The 22,123-nt window shown below is 40.8% G+C and overlaps 1 protein-coding gene across 2 annotated transcripts in view; it reads right to left on the reverse strand.

The window, feature by feature from the left end:
- Positions 1–456: 456 nt before the first annotated feature.
- Positions 457–22,123, reverse strand: part of LOC145450119 (uncharacterized) — a 113,786-nt gene continuing 92,119 nt past the window's right edge. For both annotated transcript variants that reach the window (XM_080328603.1, XM_080328604.1), the window contains exons 125-156: positions 21,895–22,043; positions 21,395–21,524; positions 21,146–21,216; positions 20,982–21,080; positions 20,565–20,783; positions 19,894–20,071; positions 18,301–18,470; positions 18,123–18,239; positions 17,440–17,529; positions 16,024–16,185; positions 15,767–15,892; positions 15,440–15,643; positions 14,807–15,031; positions 13,753–13,956; positions 12,678–12,782; positions 12,202–12,306; positions 12,014–12,123; positions 11,637–11,751; positions 11,463–11,576; positions 10,740–10,925; positions 10,593–10,679; positions 9,890–9,997; positions 9,701–9,796; positions 9,320–9,464; positions 8,707–8,797; positions 8,401–8,531; positions 7,893–8,094; positions 7,109–7,341; positions 5,901–6,124; positions 2,032–2,114; positions 1,806–1,976; positions 457–1,000 (exon numbers count right to left, since the gene is read on the reverse strand). In XM_080328603.1, coding sequence (XP_080184729.1) covers positions 982–1,000; positions 1,806–1,976; positions 2,032–2,114; positions 5,901–6,124; positions 7,109–7,341; positions 7,893–8,094; positions 8,401–8,531; positions 8,707–8,797; positions 9,320–9,464; positions 9,701–9,796; positions 9,890–9,997; positions 10,593–10,679; positions 10,740–10,925; positions 11,463–11,576; positions 11,637–11,751; positions 12,014–12,123; positions 12,202–12,306; positions 12,678–12,782; positions 13,753–13,956; positions 14,807–15,031; positions 15,440–15,643; positions 15,767–15,892; positions 16,024–16,185; positions 17,440–17,529; positions 18,123–18,239; positions 18,301–18,470; positions 19,894–20,071; positions 20,565–20,783; positions 20,982–21,080; positions 21,146–21,216; positions 21,395–21,524; positions 21,895–22,043 — 4,469 coding nt within the window. In that variant the 3' untranslated portion in view covers positions 457–981. The remainder of the gene's footprint in view (positions 1,001–1,805; positions 1,977–2,031; positions 2,115–5,900; positions 6,125–7,108; positions 7,342–7,892; positions 8,095–8,400; positions 8,532–8,706; positions 8,798–9,319; positions 9,465–9,700; positions 9,797–9,889; positions 9,998–10,592; positions 10,680–10,739; positions 10,926–11,462; positions 11,577–11,636; positions 11,752–12,013; positions 12,124–12,201; positions 12,307–12,677; positions 12,783–13,752; positions 13,957–14,806; positions 15,032–15,439; positions 15,644–15,766; positions 15,893–16,023; positions 16,186–17,439; positions 17,530–18,122; positions 18,240–18,300; positions 18,471–19,893; positions 20,072–20,564; positions 20,784–20,981; positions 21,081–21,145; positions 21,217–21,394; positions 21,525–21,894; positions 22,044–22,123) is intronic.

Here is a 22,123-nt window from a genome sequence, read left to right on the forward strand (position 1 = left end):
AGACCTCTGGTATAAAACTACAGGACTATCATAGGCGTGAAATAGCCGACGCTGTTGTGAACTCGTACGAAACCGCTATTATGGTCTGGCCTACATATGCCGTTTTCGACGCAGCGCACAGAAGAGATGAAACAAAAGCACGGCAACTGCTCAATATACAAAATAATTGCTGTGCACAGCGTGAAGTTTGCCATCACTACGAGAGTGTCCTGTTATGTCGAGTCATCTCGTCTATACCTTGCTCATCTCTACAACATATTTTAGCCAATTGCATTTTTGTTCTGTATGTTACTGATTTGCACGACTAACAAATCTACATCTTTCATTTCTCTCTGCTAACTACCAAGGCAATAATGCCCGTTCTCTTACTGCCATCCCTGGAGTAGCAACAGAAATATTTACAACACCTGCCTGTGAGTTTTGTAACCTACACTGGTTGATAGTAGCCTACTCAGATTACAATCTTCATAGCGTGATTATATATACATAGTGCACATGATTATCAATTGACTGCAATGGGAAGTGCGAACGTTAGGCCTAAACAAGCACGGAAAAGCTTTCGTAATCATCACCAGTAATAGACTAAACTAACCAACAACATATTCTTTTACTATCTTACAATGCACAATCATGTAAACAGAGAAATGCTGCTGTACCATAGTCAAGCTTAGGTTGTCGATCTACCTACAGACAGAAACCATTGTAGGTGCTGGTGTACAACATAGCAATGAAACATAAATTTCACGGACGGAATGCGACAAGATTAAAAAGTAATATATTAATACAAAGCAAAATACATCTACATGTTAAGTGCAATTTCAGTGTCCGACAAAACGGTGAAGATTATTGTTCAAACAGTGCTACGCTACCTATTATATAGTACAGTGGATTCAGATACGAATTGAAAGTCACGGAATGCTACGCGATAAACAGCAAAAGGGTAAGAAGGTGCGCAACAATGCTTCGGAGACGTGGTCGAAATCAGTTCGATTCAGCAAGCCTGAAAATCAATGACACACGTCACATTTCAGCTTTCAACGTTCCTGTAGCCAGAGTTGATTAAAGCATGGATAGTGTTCACACTAGGCAGAAAATCATAAATCAAAGCAACCTTACCTGAATACAAGTTAAAAAATAGGGCAAGTCAATTCTATTTTTATAGTTTTTACAAAAGTCAAGTCGAGTCATTTTCAATTCACCACCACGTCAAGTCCTAGTACAAGTCAGGGTTCAAACTTTAGAGTCCGGGTCGAAGTGTTGAGACTCGAGCCAGAGTCCAAGTCATTGCGTTCACTGTTCATTTCAGGTTCAATTCTGTTCAACCTACTTTTTTACAACTTGTTCGGGTGGTGCTGAATGCCTCGCATTCGTAATATAGTAGTTTTCGTAACGTTACGCAGTTTCTGGCCCTATTTCACAGACAACAGTACTGATAGATGAAATATCATTAATGTGGTAGCTTACTAATGTCTGTCTTGGCCGTCAATTTACATATTTTAGTAAATGACTCGGATCAAGTCGAGTCGCCAACAAAATTGCGACTTGCATTACAACCCTGACCATCACTTTTGATCCCAATATTATAAATCCATACATAATGCACACCGATGAGAAGAATAATCAGTTTGTAACTGGCACACCACTCGCTACAGGATAACTATAAAAACGAAAGTTCGAAGACAACGTTAAGATAAGGTAGGGTTGAATCTTGACTATATTTTGAGCTAAATCTATCATTTGCGGCTTGTTGCATAGTCCAGTTGTAATTTAGAGGATTATTGTAACAGGGAACAATCCAAAATCACCTCTGCCGCAGCGCCGACAATCTGATCTCGATGTTGTTCAACCGATTCCGGAGTCGATCCTTTTCTTGTCCAGAGGACCGCGGCATCAGCCCGTGTATGTCGCTGGACTCGCTTAGCAGACTCGCGAATTCAGCTTCCAATTTGTCTCCCTCGTCGTCTTTCGCGGCAGGGCTGCGATGAAATTGACTCGTTAAAGTTTACTGGTAACATCGCATGGCAGGCGTACCTTTCTGCGGGCGCCTCCTTCAAATCGGGAAGTAGCTTCGAAAGCCGCCGATCGATATCGTCTGCTGTTCCGGTGTCAGTTGCCTTTAAATATCGAAAAGCGACCGATAACTTTTAAGATTTGAGACTCTTGAAGATACAGAACTTTGAAATAAACCAAATTATTTTCGGCTAACACTCGTTAGGGGTAATTGTCGACAACTAGTCAAGAATTGGAAAGAACTTCGTATATCAACAATCGTATCAGATTGGAGTTGTGTGATGGAAACGCTATATTTGAAGAGCTTCTTGGAGGTACAGAACTTCAATATACAATTAAATAGTATATTCATATTGAAATGAACCCGAATATTTTCGGCTGACACTCGTCAGGGGTAATCGTCAGCAACTAGTAGAGAATTGGAAAGAACATTGTATATCAACAATCGTATCACAAAAATATGACGTCACCAGCATGAAATTTCGAATGAGAGAGCGTTCAATGTACTATTTTTAGGTGATACACGAACTCCTTTTGTTGACAGAGTTTTGGTTGGTGTATTTTGATAAAAGTTGATTCCAAGGCACACAAATGGAATTGTGAACGGCCTCGACCTACGATTCGAAATCGGTCGTCTCGATAATTATTCGCACAAATCGGATTATCCAACAGATGTTTGCCGATGGCAGAATTAATTGCCTTTGATCGATCAGCATCAATCTTAAGTGGATGAGTTAAGGGTGAGCTTTTCACATCGCGTGACGCACGTGTTCTGATAAATCTGGGGACATGTTGGTTTATGCGGTCCTGCAGACGTCTTGACGTTCTTCCCACGTAGCCACAATCACAGTGGCACCTATATTCGTACACTACATTACTTTGTTGAAGTGCAGGAAGCACGTCTTTGCGTGTTGAAGGGAGCAGTTGTGTTGTTGTAAAAATCACATTGGTTTTGACTGTATCGTAACATTTACCGACAGCAGAAATCAATTGTTTTTCAAAGCGGGTGGAAATGGGGCCAATCCAAGGTAGATGGATATAAACATCTTTTATTGTTCGTGCGGTGGGCTCTGTTCGTTTTTCTGCGTTGAATTGCGTTAATTTCCTCTCCATGCCGCGGCTGATGACGTGTTCAGGGTAACCGTTATCAAGTAAGATTTTTCGGATGTAGTCAAGTTCTAAACTCAGTTTGTTACCCGAACATATCATCAACGCTCTATGCACGAGTGTGCCTATGAGGTTAATTTTTCTGCGCCGAGGACTAAATGAATTCCAGCGAAGGTATTGGCCTGTGAATGTCGGTTTTCTGAAAACAGACGTTTCAAATTTGTTGGTAGTACGAGGGCGAGCTTCTGTCCCAGCGTGAGTCCGCCAAACCACTATTGTACCGCCGATACGTAGATGATACATTTGTCATTTTCAGGAATGAATCGGAGTGTGACCAATTTCTCATCCGCTTAAACTCGCTTCACCCGGCCTTGCAATTCACAATAGAAAAAGAACGCAATAACTCATTATCATTTCTGGACGTATTAGTTGAAAAGCGCAATACCAACAAATTTGAAACGTCTGTTTTCAGAAAACCGACATTCACAGGCCAATACCTTCGCTGGAATTCATTTAGTCCTCGGCGCAGAAAAATTAACCTCATAGGCACACTCGTGCATAGAGCGTTGATGATATGTTCGGGTAACAAACTGAGTTTAGAACTTGACTACATCCGAAAAATCTTACTTGATAACGGTTACCCTGAACACGTCATCAGCCGCGGCATGGAGAGGAAATTAACGCAATTCAACGCAGAAAAACGAACAGAGCCCACCGCACGAACAATAAAAGATGTTTATATCCATCTACCTTGGATTGGCCCCATTTCCACCCGCTTTGAAAAACAATTGATTTCTGCTGTCGGTAAATGTTACGATACAGTCAAAACCAATGTGATTTTTACAACAACACAACTGCTCCCTTCAACACGCAAAGACGTGCTTCCTGCACTTCAACAAAGTAATGTAGTGTACGAATATAGGTGCCACTGTGATTGTGGCTACGTGGGAAGAACGTCAAGACGTCTGCAGGACCGCATAAACCAACATGTCCCCAGATTTATCAGAACACGTGCGTCACGCGATGTGAAAAGCTCACCCTTAACTCATCCACTTAAGATTGATGCTGATCGATCAAAGGCAATTAATTCTGCCATCGGCAAACATCTGTTGGATAATCCGATTTGTGCGAATAATTATCGAGACGACCGATTTCGAATCGTAGGTCGAGGCCGTTCACAATTCCATTTGTGTGCCTTGGAATCAACTTTTATCAAAATACACCAACCAAAACTCTGTCAACAAAAGGAGTTCGTGTATCACCTAAAAATAGTACATTGAACGCTCTCTCATTCGAAATTTCATGCTGGTGACGTCATATTTTTGTGATACGATTGTTGATATACAATGTTCTTTCCAATTCTCTACTAGTTGCTGACGATTACCCCTGACGAGTGTCAGCCGAAAATATTCGGGTTCATTTCAATATGAAGAAACGCTATAACAGTATGTTGGTAAGAAGACGATTGGTCCAAGTCTATTGACGGTCTCTGTTTTAAATTTCTCGATATAGCTTGGCCTCAGTTTTGACGACCGTCATTCTAAAATACAGTTTTAGAAGTCACTATTCGAAGCCCGAGCCCTATTTGTACTTGAAGAGGACTTGATTTGTTTGACTAAGTTTGCGCAAGCAATTGCAACTGATTGGGTATGTTTCACACCCGTAAGATTAATCCTTACACCATAGTGTCCTATATGGTGTCGACATAAGCAAATCTCACGGTTCAGTGAAATTGTATCACGTCACAATTTCCATTTGGCTACAGGCAATTTGACGGTCATTTTTGACCGGCTTGCCGAGCATTAAATTTGGTAAACCGGATATCAATTGAAAGCTAACTCTGCACTGATTACGAAAATATAAATTTTATTCCGCTCGTGGCCCTGGAACTCCCACAATCAGCCTCGATTTTTTCGTTGTTATGGAGATTGGCATTTGGACGCAACAATGCTGTCTGGCAATACGAGAGAGTAGCTCAAGAGAAAAAGAGCCCAACAGCATTGTTGCGTCCAAATGCCAATCTCCAACACTATGCTTGCACGCTTTTGACACCGCACCCACTGTTTCAGTGCTTTAGTTTACTCTATCAGAATGAGTACTTTGCTTGTAACTTTATTCTGTACATTTTTCAGACAAAGTTCTATAGAAGTGAGATAGAGACATGTTACTTCTGCATTTTGTAAGCCCAAAACTAGCTTTCTAGTGTGAGCGGCATCAAAATATGACGAAATTAGCTATTTTCGGCTCGTTCGGTGAAATTGCACAGCCCGTACAGGGTGCACAAACCGTACAGGGTGCACAAACCTAATATTACGATAGAAATTTTGCCCCACATATCAATACCACTTTTTGAAATCAAATTTATCATTTTTCATTTTGCTCTAATATTTGGGTATATTTCAATATGTATATATTATTCAATTGCATAAGGTTGAGCAGCAAAAATGACCCGTGGACATACAAGCATGCGGCACAATGCATGTGACACCAAAGGCGATCAGAGTATAGTCCTAGTTAGTATGCTAAGTGGAAGTGACGTCGTAAATTTCTACTCAAGTACAAGTATTTAGCACTTGAGTACTGCAAAAAGGTTGAAATATTCCGTTATTCACCACCTCTGTGCAACGCTTGAGCATGTGGGTTAAAGTTAGGATAAGGTTAGGGTTGGGATTAGAGCTGGCGTACGGGCTATAAAATCACACGCTCAAGTGTTGCGTGCTCAATTGTCGCATTTCATTGCGTCACAAGCTCAAATGAAGGACTAACAGTTAAATTTGCGTTACCATTGCCATCTTTTCCTCGATATCGCCGAGTCCCTCTCGAACTCGCCCGCTTACTCCAGTCTTGGCGTATTTTGCGAGTCTGCCTTCTATCGCTCTTTGGGTGAATGTCTGGGCGGCATCTGCATCTGGGTGCATGTGCCCTTTACGCTTCGGTTGATGAGGCATTCTGACGTCGAGCAGGTCTTGTGTAATGTCGCTTGCTTGCCTGTCAGTCTTCGAACCGGCTGGAAATTGAACATATGACTTGACTTACATTGCGTTTTTGTGTAACTTAGGCAGTATAGTCGTAGGTAATTACAGAGTGCCGGCGTTCAATCCATATTTATCACGTGGTCGGCACCAGTGTTGGGAACAGGTCACTACGAATGTTAGTGGAGATAAAATAGTGATCAATCCACAGCTATGTCACAATGTGCAATGGAATGGGTATGAGTGTAAATATCCAAAGTCACCTTCGAATGACGAATCATATCGAGTCATTCCATGTTTTTACTCGAGTCAAGTCACTCCATCTTAGAAGGTGATTCGAGTCAAGCGGAGTCACGCACTATTTTACAAGATGATTGTAGTTGCTATTTATTGTGTATCAACTAATGAATATAGAGGTAATTATGTTTGCAATATGCTTTTGTGCCGCTCACGAGCACATACAACTGCGATGCTACATTGTTAACTGTCAAAAAGTCTATAGTCTATAATTATCAGCCACAATAAAGGATAGAATACAAGAGCTCAGAAATGAGAAAAAAATTCATATGATGCGAGACATAACTAACTAACACACTCATAATACATACAATTTAAGCCTGTTCGAACGTTGTTGAGTAATATAAATATATACACCATATATATGTTAGATTTTAATCATACAAGAGGTTCGTTAAGGTGAGCACTGAGTAGTGTATAGAGCGGAAATATATTTCTATAGATTACTAGTCTGCGACCACAGCAGCTCTAATCCCTTTGTTTGCGGTTGATTTATTTGTTGAAAATAATGCAGGCTCAGTAAAACCAGGCAGTCGACATTTTCAACGAGAAGGAATCATCACAATTATGACAATCTAAAGAAGATCAACAGCCAATGACATTTGTGTTGTTGACGTGGATTGTATTATTTAAGAGAAAGTGACTAACGATTCAGTGAAAGCTATCTGCGAGCTCGGCAAGATAATCGATTGCTACCGCAGTTTCAGGATAACTGCACCCACCATGATTGACTTCGTCCGCTTTGCCGCCTTTGTATCTTGAAAAGAACAAGTCATCGCACAAGGTGGCAAGCCCCTCGTAAAACTCAGCAGCGAAAGTGGCGTCTGCGTCGTTATCCAAGTCTCGCGCTTTGATATGAGCCAGGGTGTGGACCAACAGCATCACGAATCTTCCGACGGAATCTTCGCGAAGTCGAGCCAATTTCACGTACAGTATCGCGTTGCCTTCGTCGAAACTGAAAAGCAAGATCATTAGAAAAGTGCTGATTGCGTGAGCCTGAACAAAACATCGAATTTCTAAGAATCATTTCCTGTGGATGAGAGAATAGATAAGATGTTTCATCACAGTTTTATTCAACAGCGGCAATACGAGCCCGTATATCTTCCAGTCACTGCATCGATGAAGCGTGACTTATGCTACACTAAGTTGTTAACTGTCTCTTTTATAGAACAATGAGCTGGAATCAAAGCAAAATGGTTACCGAACTAACAGCTGATAGGAAGTTGAGGCAAATAGGAAGTAAAGAACTGTGGTGAGTTGTAAATTTACACATAAATAAGCATGCTATGAAAATAGGTCACTCGGCGTCCGTAAAATAAGACTATAATTTTGTACTTATTGTGTATTTTGGAGAAAAATTTGCGTGTGTGACAAGTTTTGATTCAGGTTTTTGCTGTTTGTGCGAGGCCCGATTCAACGCCGCATTAAACTCGATATAGAACACTGTTTTATAAAGTTTTGTGAGGCCGAATAATATAAATAGAATGCAAAATACAGTTATCTCACCAGAAGGAGCCCCGGAATGCGTTGTTTTTCAAGTCTGGCCTGGCCGGAACCTTTTCAGCCACCAGCAAGGAAACTTCTGGATGGTTGCAGTGTGTGTGAAGCAGTTTCATTACGAAGGTCGCGAATTTATAAACGACCAGGTCCCGAGCGTTGAGAGAAGACAACGGAGCCGGCACCAGTTCCGTGTCTCGGCTGTTTACATCTGAATCGATATACAGGGTTAGACCGAGCTTAACTGAGATTTTATCATTTCTAGGACATCTCAAAGCCTAAACCTGTTTCGAGTCACCAATGATGATGATTCAACAGAAATTCATTAGGACATATTCTCAATGGAGTCAAATACAACCAAACTCTACTATCAGTTATACAGATGGGTGGTTACGTAGGATGGACTGAAAATCGGCAGTTCAACGCAATATTTCCCATTATGAGCGCACACACCCCACAATGCGAATTATGCACAACAATTAATTGCAGGGTTAAGCAGCATTACAGTGTGGCAGACCTGCACCGATGAAATTGTCACCCGTAAACTTCGCTTCTTTTTTAAGCTTTTCGGCGGACAGATTGTCTCGAATTTCCTGCAGAGTCTGGTACAGCGGTGATGCCATCAACAGGTTGTTCAAATCCTCCTCGCTGTACGCAAAAGCATCGTTAACATAATGAATCATCTACATTAATAGCAGTATAAGACACCGAGCTTTTTGCATATAAAACCAAAAGAAAAGAAATATTTAACAAAGAAGTTAAAATCATTGAAGGTCTCTAGCAATTGTAAAGCACACGAATTCACATTCCAAGCGACACTCACCTCAATGGTGCGGACATCATGTTAGCCCGAAGCAGAAGGTTTGGATCAGACAAGAGTGCCGGGTTAAATTGTTGCATCGGTGCTTCTGCATCTAAAAACGAAAGAATACGGATGGGTGATCACAGTAGTCAGCGTTGGCATTCATGTAGGAGGCAGAAGAAATGCTGTAAATTTCTATATATTACAAGCAGAAGTAGCAACTTCCAAGACACATCAAAACTGCTTAAAGCGAAGTAGAACATGAAGGTATGGAAAGTACTCAAGTAGGTGGTTTAGAAACATAGAATTGGCTGGGTGGTCACAGTTAATCGGAGGTGGCTGCTTCAAAATCGCAGGGCGCATCTACATGACTAATGGAAAAATCACTGATGACACTGCCAATGGGTGCGGTTATTTGAAATCATATTACCGTGAAACAGTGGCTGTCCTGCGAGGTTGCGTTGACAATTTAACTAGTAAAAGTGAGTATAAAGTCTTGACACTTGAGTAAATAGTTCAAGTGGGCAAAAGATATTTGGGTAATCCAAAATAGTAAAACTTCTTCATTACTGACCACAACTGGTGATATGTGGCGATCGGGCCAGATTAAATCAATCAAAAACACGGGAGTTACCTTGCTTGGATAAGATGTCGCGTTGAATATCAACCGCACGAACACTCGATTTCCGGGAGCTTGAAGAGCTGGAGGAAGAGCTTGATGACGAGCTGGATGACGACGATTTTTCGAGAGCGCGGGACGCTTCCTCCAGTGCGCGGGCCTTAAAAGACACACAATGTGATCGATTCTTATGTCGAATCAAATAAGCCCCATAAATTTCAGTTGCACAAATAAGTCAATGGACATCTGGGCATACGGCACTTAATTCTGTGTGTTAAACTTAAGGTTGGTTTTATGGTTATAAAGTAACATGATCACGTGTTGCGTTCTCCAGTGTCGGACAGTCGATTCAAGAAAGGTAAAACACTCGTTATGGATTACATTGCCGCAAAGTACCTGTTTGCCTTGAATTTCTTTGATTTTCTTCTGCTGTTTCTCCTCCACTTTTTTCCGTTCGTTCCTCTCCTGCTCCCCGATTTCTTCTCGCTTTTTCTGTATTAAAGCGCACACAAAATACGCGACACAGTCAAAATATTAGCGCAAAACGCAACAGGCTGAGGCTGGCTACGGGAATAGGGCTGTTACCTGCATTTTTTCGTTTCGCCTTTTTCTCAGTCTTTCTTCCAATTTCCCTTGCATTCTCATCTTTTCAGCCTCCATCTTATTGGAGAGCTGTTCGACTTCTTTGTCGTGCTGATAATAGAAAGGGAATCAATCGTAAAACCACATTCATACTCACAAAGAATTCACTTGAAACAAAAATTCATAATAGAAATACCAAGTTGCTGGTTTGTGGCGCAGAACAGGAAGATTTCTTTCATCACAACATGCATTACCAGAATAGGTTTATTATAATTTGGAGACTTTTCAGGTGCCTCTTATCATGAGTTATTGGCACATTTAAGGGATTAAAAGAGATTAAAAATGGAAACTAATATAGCAAGGTATGTCATAACAATCAGAATCAGGACCATGAAATTTGCGTTGTAACTGCACTAACGAACTACGGCATGAAACATACAAAAATGGACACAACACTAAGCAACTAATGGGAGTCAGTAGGTAGAGATCAGTAGGATTGATAAGACTACTGTGTTGATATATTGATTGTCCTAACAAATCCTTCATCGATATTCAATATGCGTAGCTTTTCTCTACTATAAGAGAGAGATCTATTTTAAGATTTCAAGTTGAAATTGTAATTGGAAAATGTACATTGTATAATTCCAGAGGCCTGAAACCATTGGCCATTGACAGCCGAGTCAAATGTGCAGATTATGTTCCGAACCTGTTGCATAATCCTTGCTATTTCTTCGTCGCTAGCGCCAAGTGACTTTGCCTTCTCAATTTCTTCTTCCTTTTTCTTCTCTTTATCCTGTTGTCACCACACATAAGATTAGATTCAAGCAAGAGTGGCAAGGGGAATCCACTTTACCTTGAGCATTTTTTCTTTCCTCCTGCTCAGAGTCTCGATGGCCTTTTCCGTATGCTGCTTATCTTTTTTCGTTTCCTTTTCCAATTCCTTTTCGAAAGCCGACATTTCAGCGGCCATCTTTTTCTCCAGTTCTTTCTCCCATTCTGCGCGTTCTCTTTCCAATTCAAGCTGAGCAGCACGCTGCTCCTGGAATGAGTATTTAACGGTTGGTGGTTGAATGGTTGCAACATTGTTGCAAAACACCATCTTTAAGTGGGAAAGTACATTTTTTATTTGTGTTATGACGATGAATCCTAGTTAGATGGGTAAAATAGCAATTTTTGGATAGCATCTGATTTTTAAATCCGGGCTGCATTTGTGGATTTGATGACGTTGATCGTCGTTGTTACCCAACTTCAGAATTTATTTTCATAATTGCAATAGAGGCAAATTGATTGCTAACAGACTCTATACAGTAACATCGCTAATCTGAGAAGCACCAATCAAAGTTTGACAGGACACCATGGAATTCTCGACTTCAACAGAGCACGTAGTTAAATTCCAAGCACACTCGGTTAAGTCTTTGGCTGATAAAATATAGTAAACTTGTTTCACATTTGAAAAATTCTCCAAAACGATTTGATGATAATAGGTCGCTGAACCATTTTTAAAATACCAACCCTTCTTCGACTTCTTTAATTTCAACCAAACCATTGTAAGCCTAAATACGATGGAATTTCATACTTTGTCTAATCTGTCCTTGGTCGCTTCCAGTCTGCGTGCTGCCTCTGCAGCCTGTTCAGCTGTTTGCTGCTGCGTGGCGCTGGGAGCGAGATCTCTCAACGCTTCGGCAAATTCCTAAAATGAAATGCGCGATTGTTAATCCCAACTTACAAACGGCAACGCACAAACACTGACCTGATAATGTTTCTCTCGCAGCTTCAACTTCTCCTGTGCGTAATCAAGCTCCCATCCGGCCAGCGCTTCCTTTTCTGCTTTAGCGCATTTTTCTGCATGACCCTTATCCAAGTTCCTGCTCGAAATAAGAAACGTGATCGCAATGTCTTCAAATTCATCGCCATTTTGCAATCCACGTCACGCCTCATAGTCAGCATTGGTACTCAGGTAGATGTCATGTCATAAATTTTCACTCAATTACAAGAAGAAATAGCGATTTACAAGAGAGGCTGTAAATCATCCTATGCAAGGTGTTATCCAATTTAACAGTCGTGTTATTCAATTGATTACATACCACTTCAGATACTAAGCAAAGTACAACGAACAAATAATCATACTCGATTTCTCTCTTTTGCTTTTTCAACAATGCTGCTTTTCTCTTCTCAAATTCTTCCGGAGATAAATTCATGTTCATCAAATCCGCCATCTCTTGATCGTGTCTTTTCAACTACAGAAAGCACAAATACACGAGAAATGTTTGAGAATCACATCGAACCCGGCAGTGAGCTGTTAGTCGTGAACTCACCAAAGCCTCACGACTCGCATCATATTCGTCTTTGAGAGATTCAAGGGCCTTTGCAAGGAGCATCTTTTTACGCAAGGCAAATTCTTCTTCCATGTTTCTCAGTTCCTACGAATAACGAATATTTGCGAATGTCAGTGTGTTGACCTTGTTAATGATTTGAAGGGGCATTCAATACTGAAGATGGATTGATATTCAGAGATTTTAGTAGCAGTACAACGCAAACATTAATACGACCGTATCTAGTGGATGCGGAATACAATACGAGATGGCAAGAATATTCTCATAAAAAATTATTTCAAATTTGTTTTTCTTGACAAGACATTTCCGACAATTGAGCCTGGATTGTTTTCAAAACATACTATTTTCTGTCATTATCGTTGGTCAGGCTTGGATAAAGAAAAATTACTTCCGTAAAAAGCTTGAAAGACATCCGGACAGTTGCATGACTAACTAATATTACGAGCAATAACGCATACCTCAGCCTGTCGCTTTTCGAGTACTCTTTGAATGACGCGTTCGCTTGAGCTTGCTCCATTTGCTTGGATGCCTTCAATCATAGCTTTTCTTTCAGCCTCTTTCGCCTGTGTTGTGCATAAATGGCTAAAATCAATATCGCTGAAACAGTGACCAACATGCATATTTTCATCGCGTTTCAGCGATTTCAAGGTGTGTCACATAGCAAAATTTTGATTTCAGGAATTTTTGTTCTCGCGCGAAATCAGACGAAAATCCATAATTAAATAGGCCAAGGCAAATAGTAGAGTGTTCAAAAAGGGGTGCATTATCAAAAAATCGATTCGACAGAGACATTCTTGTTTGGCATGACAGAAGTGACAAATAAACTTGATAGATGAAGAAGGCTTGTGTGTGTGACTTCAACAAGAACTCATAGCTCGGATTTGAGTAAAAGTTGAATACCCTTTTGAATACACTCCAAGTCAAATAATCAGCTTCCAGTCAGGTATTTGAGGACCACATATTATGATTTTACAACAGGGATAACGACCTAGTAAGCAGTATTGGGATGACTGGAGTTAACTTCATCATATGTCTCGACTTGACTTGAGTCACTTTGCAAAAATGATATTTACTTCTCGATACAGAATAAATAGCGAGTCAATCTGTACTTCAATGATCTTGCAAAACGCAATGACTTAGATCATGCATCGTATGTCGATCGAAAATTCGACATGACTTCATGACTGAAATCGTCACTTGACTTGATTTTAGTTGACCCGAGTCACCTTAAAAAATCTAGCGATTTTACTTGACTTGAGTCAAAATGTGAAATGACTCGATAAGACTTGTGAATCGAAGGCTTGATCCCAACACTGCTGGACAGTTCGAAAATTTATCCTTTGAGGGGCATATGGTACAAGAATATGAGGTTCCGAGTCTCCTACAGTGGGAATATAAATTTTAGGTGCAAAAACTCTTAGTGTGAAGGCATATATTTTCGTCACTCAAAAGCCTCGACTCTAATCATCACAATTGTTTCTTGACTTCGATTGGAATGCACCCATCTCATAACAAAGTTTATCTGGCACCCACCGTTTTCTCTTTGACTTCGGCCAGTTCTTTTTTCTGCGCGATCACCTCCTGATCTTTCTCGATGTCCTGCCGCGACCGCAAGGCGTTGAGCTTCTTTTTGCGTCTAGCGTCGATTTTCTCTCTCAGGGCCGCACGCTGCCGGTTCTGTTCCGCGTCAGTTTTTCTTTGAAGTTCCTCGACCTCTTGCTCGTGAGCGGCGAGCAGCTGCATTTGGTAATACAGTTTTTTATTTCAAATTGACTTCAAGTTGTTTGTGTCGCTGTGTGGTCGCTCAAGCGAGAAGGGATGATAGGAGAGAAGCAGCTCAAATCCATTGCTTGTATCTGCTTGCTAAGTTGAAATGAAATTGCTAAACAAGACTGGTGACTGGCTTTGAGAGTGTTAGCCATAGATATAGATGGTAAATCGGAGGTTCCCAGCCATTTTTTACATTGTGGCTTCCTAATCTTGACAATCCTTCAAAAAGAGTAAGAAAATAAATTTCAATTGAAAAAACTGGCCTGTACAGTTACAGTGGAATATATTAACAGATGATGAATTATAATAACAATATTTTTCATAACATTCTCAAAAGGGCCATTGCCCTCAGGTTAAAACAGTAACCCCTGCTGTAAAGCAAACTTTTGCCTTTATAATGTGACACAATGTGTTTAATGAATCGGTTCCATTGCAGTCACTGTCCAGCAAAATGCAACAGCTTCTTGTCACATACATCCTCGTCGATTGATTACCGTATGTTCAATACAAATTACAAGAGAACACAATGCTCTATGCCTTAGTTGTGTTGCGAGAATGCAAGAGTAAAGTAATGTGGACCAGAAATGTTTCCAAAGGGTTAAGAAGCAATGACAGGTGTATTCGATACCACAAAGATCGATAAAGTGGACTGGTACCAATCTTGAAAATCTTTTAGCTGCAGTTCCAAAACAGTAGATTTTTGATGGAAATGGCTGCTGCCAATTAGCTTTTCACACATGCAGCATTGTTTTTAGACTACATAGCTAGGATAAAAAATATGAAACCGCTTGCCCAAGACACTGGGGCGTTTCATTACCTGCTGTAATTTCTCTTCCGAGATATCGGTGCGCGCTCTGAGCTCCGCTTCCTGCTTGTTCTTCTTTTCGGTAAGCAGTTTGTCCATTTCCTCCTGCAACTTCCTCTCCAGATCCTGCTCCTCGCGTTTCGATTGCTTCTCCAAATCGTCCGCGAGCCTTTCACCTTCTGCAGCTTGTTCGGACGCCATCTCAACCAGTTGCTTTTCTTGCTCCTTTACCAAGGCCTGGGGATTGGTATCCGTATTAAAATGATGTAAGCCACATTCAACATAGTAATATCAATGGTCAGGACGAAAAATCCGTTGCTATGGAATCAAAGTAGGTTACGACTTTATGTAATAGATTTTTTTCCGCCTTATCGTGGCCATGGTTATGTTTGTCACCTTATTTCAATGCTAATCGTGGCCAAAATATGGCCGAAAGACAATGTGTAAAATGGACATAAATTACTCGGTGATTCCACAGCGTGAATATATTGTCTGTAGGCCATGTGAATATATCTAAGTGAAGATACTTTAATATATAATGCATACATCCACCAGCTGCATCCTAATGATGAGAAATCCTATTTTTACTCATAATATTCTGATATAATGTAGCCGGGCCTAGTCGGTTTCATATCAACTTGGCACCTGTTCCTCATAATTCTCCTCAGCCTTGATCTCGGGAATGACCAAGCCGTCGTCTTCGTCGCGTTTTCTCTTTTCTTCTTCCTGCTGCTCGCGAAGCTTCTTCAATCTCTCCTTCTCTTCTTCCTCCAAGGCCTTGTCGCTTCGCTCCTGCACTTTTCTCAATGCCTCTGCTGTTCTTCTGGCCCGCCGCGCCGCGAGTTTGGCCTGAAATGACGGGATTGCATATTCGGTAAAGGTATATTTTGAATTAATCTACCTGTAGACAGACAGGTACAAATGTACAAATTCAACGATAGTGTGCTTAACCGCCGAAGAAATATTTTTTACCTGCAGCATTTGCTTCTGTTGATTTCTCTTCAAGTTTGTGACGTGTTCAAAGTTTTCAGCTTCCTTCACGTATTTATCGAGAAGCTCTTGCTGGTTCATTGCGTCCAACCCGTGTTTCTTCGATAGCTGAATAAATTAACGGAAGACCTTCAGACGAGATCACGTCCACATATCTCACAGCCGTATCAGGTCACCGCCAGATTTTTATCAGAATAGGGTGTTATCGGCAATACAAAACAATATCGCAAAGATCAAACCTGTCCGAGTATTTCCTTGTGGATTTCTTTCAGCGATTCCTTGTGCTCGTTCTCCAGAGATTTCGAGATCTGTTCCGCCATTTGAGCTTCCTCCGCGTCCAGCTCGGCTTCCAACGCCGCCATTTCGGCAGCTTGTCTCGCCAAAAGCTCAGGACTTTCACCCTTGAAATACGATTTCCACACATAACCTTGTCTCATACAGTTACCGTTTATATTAGTATTCCCAAACAAGGCAGTCAAATCACGTTAAGTACGAAAACATGGGTTTGATACACGAAAATGCTGTTAACATTGCGATACTTGCAGCAGCACACACAAAACAGTTACGGATCATCCTACAAATCATTCTACTCGACATGAATCTACACGACTGACATTTTCGTACATGCATATCTAATGCTATACAGGAAAAGTAAGATTTTACAAATTTGAAATATCCATTCACGGTACAGAAACTCAGAATTGCACGGAACAATATTCTCATATTGTTAATTGACTCACTAAAAGCTTTTCGGTCGACCATCTGCAACTCGGTGAATCAAACTTGAAACGTAGGAGATATTTTGTCTTTGTGACATAATAAATTGACAATAAGAGAGTACTGTTTTGTGCATTTCTAACATAAGCAAGGAACTGAACTTAATGAGTCTGTTATAAAATGAAATTCAAAAATACACCAACAAATAGCATCCGACCACAATCCTGGTTTTGGGCAAAATATCTTCATCAGACAACTACTACAACAATAAAATCGAACATTCTGCCCTGACCGATACGCCGCAATACAACTTCGAGCAACAGAAAAAATACCTGATCCGAATTACTCGTGGAATTTGACACAATATGTAAGCTAGCAGCGATTGAAACATTACTGCCAAACTCCGACACAGGCTGTAATGAAGCATTGAATATTGCTGTGAACGAAATGTTTGCGCTGATATACGGACATTCAGAAGCAAAGGACATAGTGACGTCAATTTAGCAGGAATTGACAGGATTAAAGTTGTCCATACATCGATTTTCATAGAGGTGACACGGTGACATTTGCTAACACAAACTTCTGAATTTTTTCATTTGTTTTCTTGAAGGATGATTAAAATTCTTTCCATCGATCACATATCGATTGTTGGTAATTTTCGACAGTTTTGTACGGGCTTCGCCGTAAATATTCCAGACATATTATTCAAAATTTATAGCAACACAATGGCAAGCAGATTAATTTACACTCAAGTATTCATGTGTTCTGTTTACGTTAGAGCCAAATAAGGTAATAAAATGAGAATTTACGGAAGCTGGTTGAAAAAAGGGAATGGTTATAAGAAAAATCGCATTCTATCAATTCCCTTGTTTATGTAAACAGGCGATTTCTCTGATTGAAAACTTCATTGAAAATAAAAAAATCTCAAAATATCTCACAAATTCCTCGATCTCTTTTTTGTGGTCCTCCTTCAGTTTTCGAACACGTTTCCGTTTTCTTTCCGCCATTCTACGCCTCATTGCCTCCATCTAAACAGATTACGTACGAGGCGTAGTACGAGCAAGAGCAATAATCACACAGCTGCCGAAATCAGGAAATAAGTTTGAGGCTGGGAACCTATCAAATCTAGTTAGGAGCCAGGGATGATCAGTAACGAATTGCTTCTAACTACTTTTTTTTTTCGCTATGTGCATTATTTACCCAAGTCATGCATTTTAGAGTCAGACTATTTCCACTTCTACTTTGGAATTTTTTTTTGGAAAAACTATTTACTTTTCACATTATTAATTTCGAAAATCAGAAAATAGTTTTGGTGTTTACTTACTCAAGTGGTCATGTTTCTAGACTACTTTCCCATCTAATTGAATGTTTTCAGTTTCTTACGCAAAACTAGGCACAGAATACATCCTTGGAACTCACTGCTCGAGTGGAAATTTACGATATTACTTCTACTTCTATTGGCTATTTTATACTATGACAACCTCTGTAGGGAGCTCCTACTTAAAATGCAAAACTAGGTCTATAATACTTGAAAAACGCACATCTACCCGGACTTAAGGAGAAGTTTACAACGACTTCCCGCTCATAGTAACCTAGCAAAGTAAAAGTCCAAGAAAAATACCTGCTTCCGTTTCTTATCTTCCATTCTCTGTTTCAAAGTCGCTTCCCGGTCATCCTTTTCTCTCTGCAATTCTTCCTTCCCTTCTTCCGAGAGCAGTCCGTCAGCGACCAGTTTACTCTGCACACGGAGAAAGCAACATCAAGACAAAATAAGTGTATGAAGAAGTTTCTCTCATCACCAATGCTTCCTCCGCCGCGTTGGACACGTGCCCTCTCTCTTCCGAGTTGAGATCCGCCTCCAGCTTCTCATTTTCCTTGGCGTTCTCTGCGCGTTCCGTGGCCAATGCTTCCTCCAATTCCCTTTCAGTGACGTCGAGGTCGTTCCGTTTGTTTTCCTTGTCATCAAATTCTGAAACAAATAATAAACAGGTTGATTTAGACGTGCCCGCAATGGCGTGTCTTGTCGACGAAAGTTGGGCTGTCTTAATAAAAGGAGATTGAAATGACATATGTATAGTTACTGATAACTGATAAGGATAGGCAGAATGATTCGAATATTCCAATCCGAGTTGATTACTAATTATAACAGGAGCTTAGCCAGCCGAGACCAAAGGAAGGAGAGGTAAGACAAAAGGGGAGAGAGGAGGGATATTGTGAAAACAGACAATGTTCTGAATTCTAATAGATTAATTGGGTTAAATCAATGCACAAATGCCAATGCAACCCGGATCAGATACTCTTCCTCGTGTTAATGTCTCTATAAGCATAAACATATGTAAGTTGCAATATATTAAAATGTAGATTTCAGATCGATTTTATTCAAATCAGTACCAATATGTGGATAAAGTGCATGACAAACAAAATTCAGCAAGCCATTGACGAGTTAATGTGTGGCCATAATCTATTATGAAGGACGGTTAATTACAAAGGTTCACGGCGTGAGAGACAGTGTACAACAACAGTGTGAAGGAACAATATGCATTTAAAATAAAAGAAAAGCATATTACTCTTTTCGAGAGAACAATAACAGACTTTGAAAGAGGGTACAGTCGAGCATGGAAAGGGGTTAGAGGATTCTTTCTCCCCTGTACATGACACTGAATTGTGATGATTCGAGGTAAGTGGTTAGAATTGATATTTACGAGAAATGAAAATACGCGCCCTTCACACTAAGAGATATTTCATGAGCGAAAAACATAGTTTCTGTTCAACGAGGGATTCTCAGAGCCCTAGTCGTTCGTACCTCGGCATCCAAAGCATGTTGCACACAACTATACATTTTCGTTTTTGTGAGTGAGTGATCGACATGTGGCATTGTCACGAAGTCCTATAAAACAGTCACGGTCAAGAAATACTAAACTATATCCGATGATGCATTTTTTTCTCATGGTTGCAAAAAAGATAAGTTTTTCAAATGTCCGGATAGTATATTTTGGCAGAACATCTAGGAGTGTTTTCTATGGTATTCAAGGTTGCCGATTACGAATATGACGTTGCTTTTGCCAGATTGACTCTAGTTTAGAAGATATGTATACCCCAAAATAAGCCCAAATTACCGTATTCAACCCCTGAATATTTCACCTAGTGGGAAGTAGTGATTTTTGTACTGCGCAAAAATAGAAAATTAGCTATGAAGAACCCTCACACTTGAATTTGGTTAGCGGTAATCGTAATATTCCACAAAACCACGAAGAGAGTGTTCCAGCTTTTACCAAGAAAACTATCATGAATGGTCAGAAATAAACCAGGGATATTGTACTATTTACACAAATAAGTCTGCAAAACTACTACACAATCATGTTTAGGACACTGCGCACAGCACTGGTTTTTACCGGGCATTCCTGCATTTTTGCACTGCTGCGCGTGGACGCCTTTCAGCCTCTGTTCCTTCTCTCTCCTTTTCGCCGCGAGCTGCTCGCGCAACTCTCTCATCTGTCGCTTTCTCTCGTTTTCCATTGCGCCCACGGCAGCCTCCAGGTCGCGCTCGTGAGCCTCCAAGATATCGTTCACCTGGAAATTGTCACAAAGAACATTAATGAGTGGGTTCGAGTTAGTGGCTACGGAATTCAAAATAGATGCTAGTGGGTTTCTGTGATGAGTTTCTTTAAACAAATGTGCATATGCCTTTGGACAATGAAGGTGCAGATATAGCCTTGTAAGGCTTTCTAAGTCTTGCACCACTCCTCCATGCTACGGAAATGCAGAGCCTGAAGCGGAGAAGTCCTGGATACCAGTGTTGCTAATCACGTCTCTGGTCAGGCCAGGGATTGAACCCACAACCTACCGATCAAGAAGCCGGGCGCTCCGCCATTACGCTATCTTATCGGTAACCAACTCATATTAAAAATAAACGAACATTTTCGGCTGACACTCATCAGGGGTAATCGTCAGCCACTAGCATTAATAAGAACCCTGTGTATCGATAGTCGTATAACCAACTATGACACTTCCACTCCAAAAGTACCAGATACCTATAAGAACAAAGAAGCAAAGAGCCTCATACTTCCTTTTCGGAGAGTTCCCCTTCCAATTTCAAAGCCAGCTTGCTGTTCAGCTTGTCTAGTTCGTCCTTTTGTCTGCGGTCGTGTTCGGCGGCCAGGTTTTCCAGCGCCAGCTTCTCTTCTTCGAGAAGCTGCTTTTCCAAGTCAGACCGTTCCAGCTGTTGGCTCTTCATCAAGTCCGCTTGACCTTGCGCTTTGAAAGCGTCCGTGCCAGTCTGGAGCTGGACATAAAAAAGTGTCTGCACTGTTTTGCTTGTGTAAAATGAGAAGCAGGCTGTAACTTATGGGACTGATAGAGTATGGTAAAGTCGTGGAAGTATCAAAAATCTTGTGAAGAGTGTTTTGCTCAAACCCTCCACTTACAATGATGACCTATAAGGTGATTTAAGCCTGTGTAACAAGAGCAGCTTCAAGCTTACGTGGGAGGCTTTGGCGATTTGCGAATACGCATCTGTTCCGGTGGATTGACCTTGCCATCTTTTCCGAGCATCTTGCATCATATCATCAGAAACATGGATCTAGGTACAAACAAAAAATAAACTTGCGTGTGTATATGTGTGTAAGGATAAAAAAGTTTACTTACTTTGCCTTTGTTTAACCTGTCCACCAATTCGAGTACCGACAGAAGAAGCTCTCTCTCACGGTTGGTAGCCCCTGTAAATCACACAGCTTATTACATCACAGTGGTACAATGGGACATCGCAGATTCGCAAGATACAAAAACCTAGAAATCTGACACGAAACACTTGAACAGTATCCATTTCCCAATAAACTGTATTATCTATGCTATTTTTTATACACTCAGAATATTCATCATCTAAAATCTTTGTACCTGCCAATTTGATATCTCTATTCGGTCTGCCAAGATGTATCGACGTATTGACTACGTTCACTCCATCGCCAGCGCTGCGGTCTCTCTCTGCTGCTTCAAGTCGAGAGACGTCCAAGTTGTGAAGCATATTCTGAATGAATTGCGGCGACGTCAAATTTTCAAAATTCAAGTCAATGAGGAAAATTCCCTACAAAACGTTGAATAGGTCATTTTCAAAATTGGTCAACTTTGGAAATGTTTCAACAGGAATATCGTCCAAAGTTTTCGCGGGTTTCAAAAGTGACCCGTAGCACGCCTGCTTTGGATAACGCACACGAGGACATCAACAGCTGTGCAGGCTACATTATCCTTCGAATAATTTGTTCCCTGTTTCTAATGGATATCGTAGAGAAAAGACCGAATTACGCATCTTCCTTCAAACACACGAAATACACGAACAAAATAGGAATCAGGTAAGAAATGATGTATGCGGTCACACAAGTTTGTTATTTGCTCCTTACCTTCAAACCCTCCGTTTGTTTGTTGACACGTTCGTAAAATCCGCGCAGCTCGTCCTGATGCCTCGCGAGTCTCGAGGAAAGGTGAAGATTTTGATCTTCCAACTTGTCGTACAGAGTTTTCACGTTGAATTCTTCGAGTAATGTTTCGCCTGAGGAGGGTAGAAGCAGGGTTGTAATGACTCGCGTTGCATATTTTCGTTGACTCGCATCGACTCGAGTCAAATTATAT

The sequence above is a fragment of the Botryllus schlosseri genome, chromosome 11 (assembly GCF_051294905.1).
Source record: "Botryllus schlosseri isolate E-star chromosome 11, Bs_hap1, whole genome shotgun sequence".
In the NCBI taxonomy this organism is placed as follows: Eukaryota; Metazoa; Chordata; class Ascidiacea; order Stolidobranchia; family Styelidae; genus Botryllus; species Botryllus schlosseri.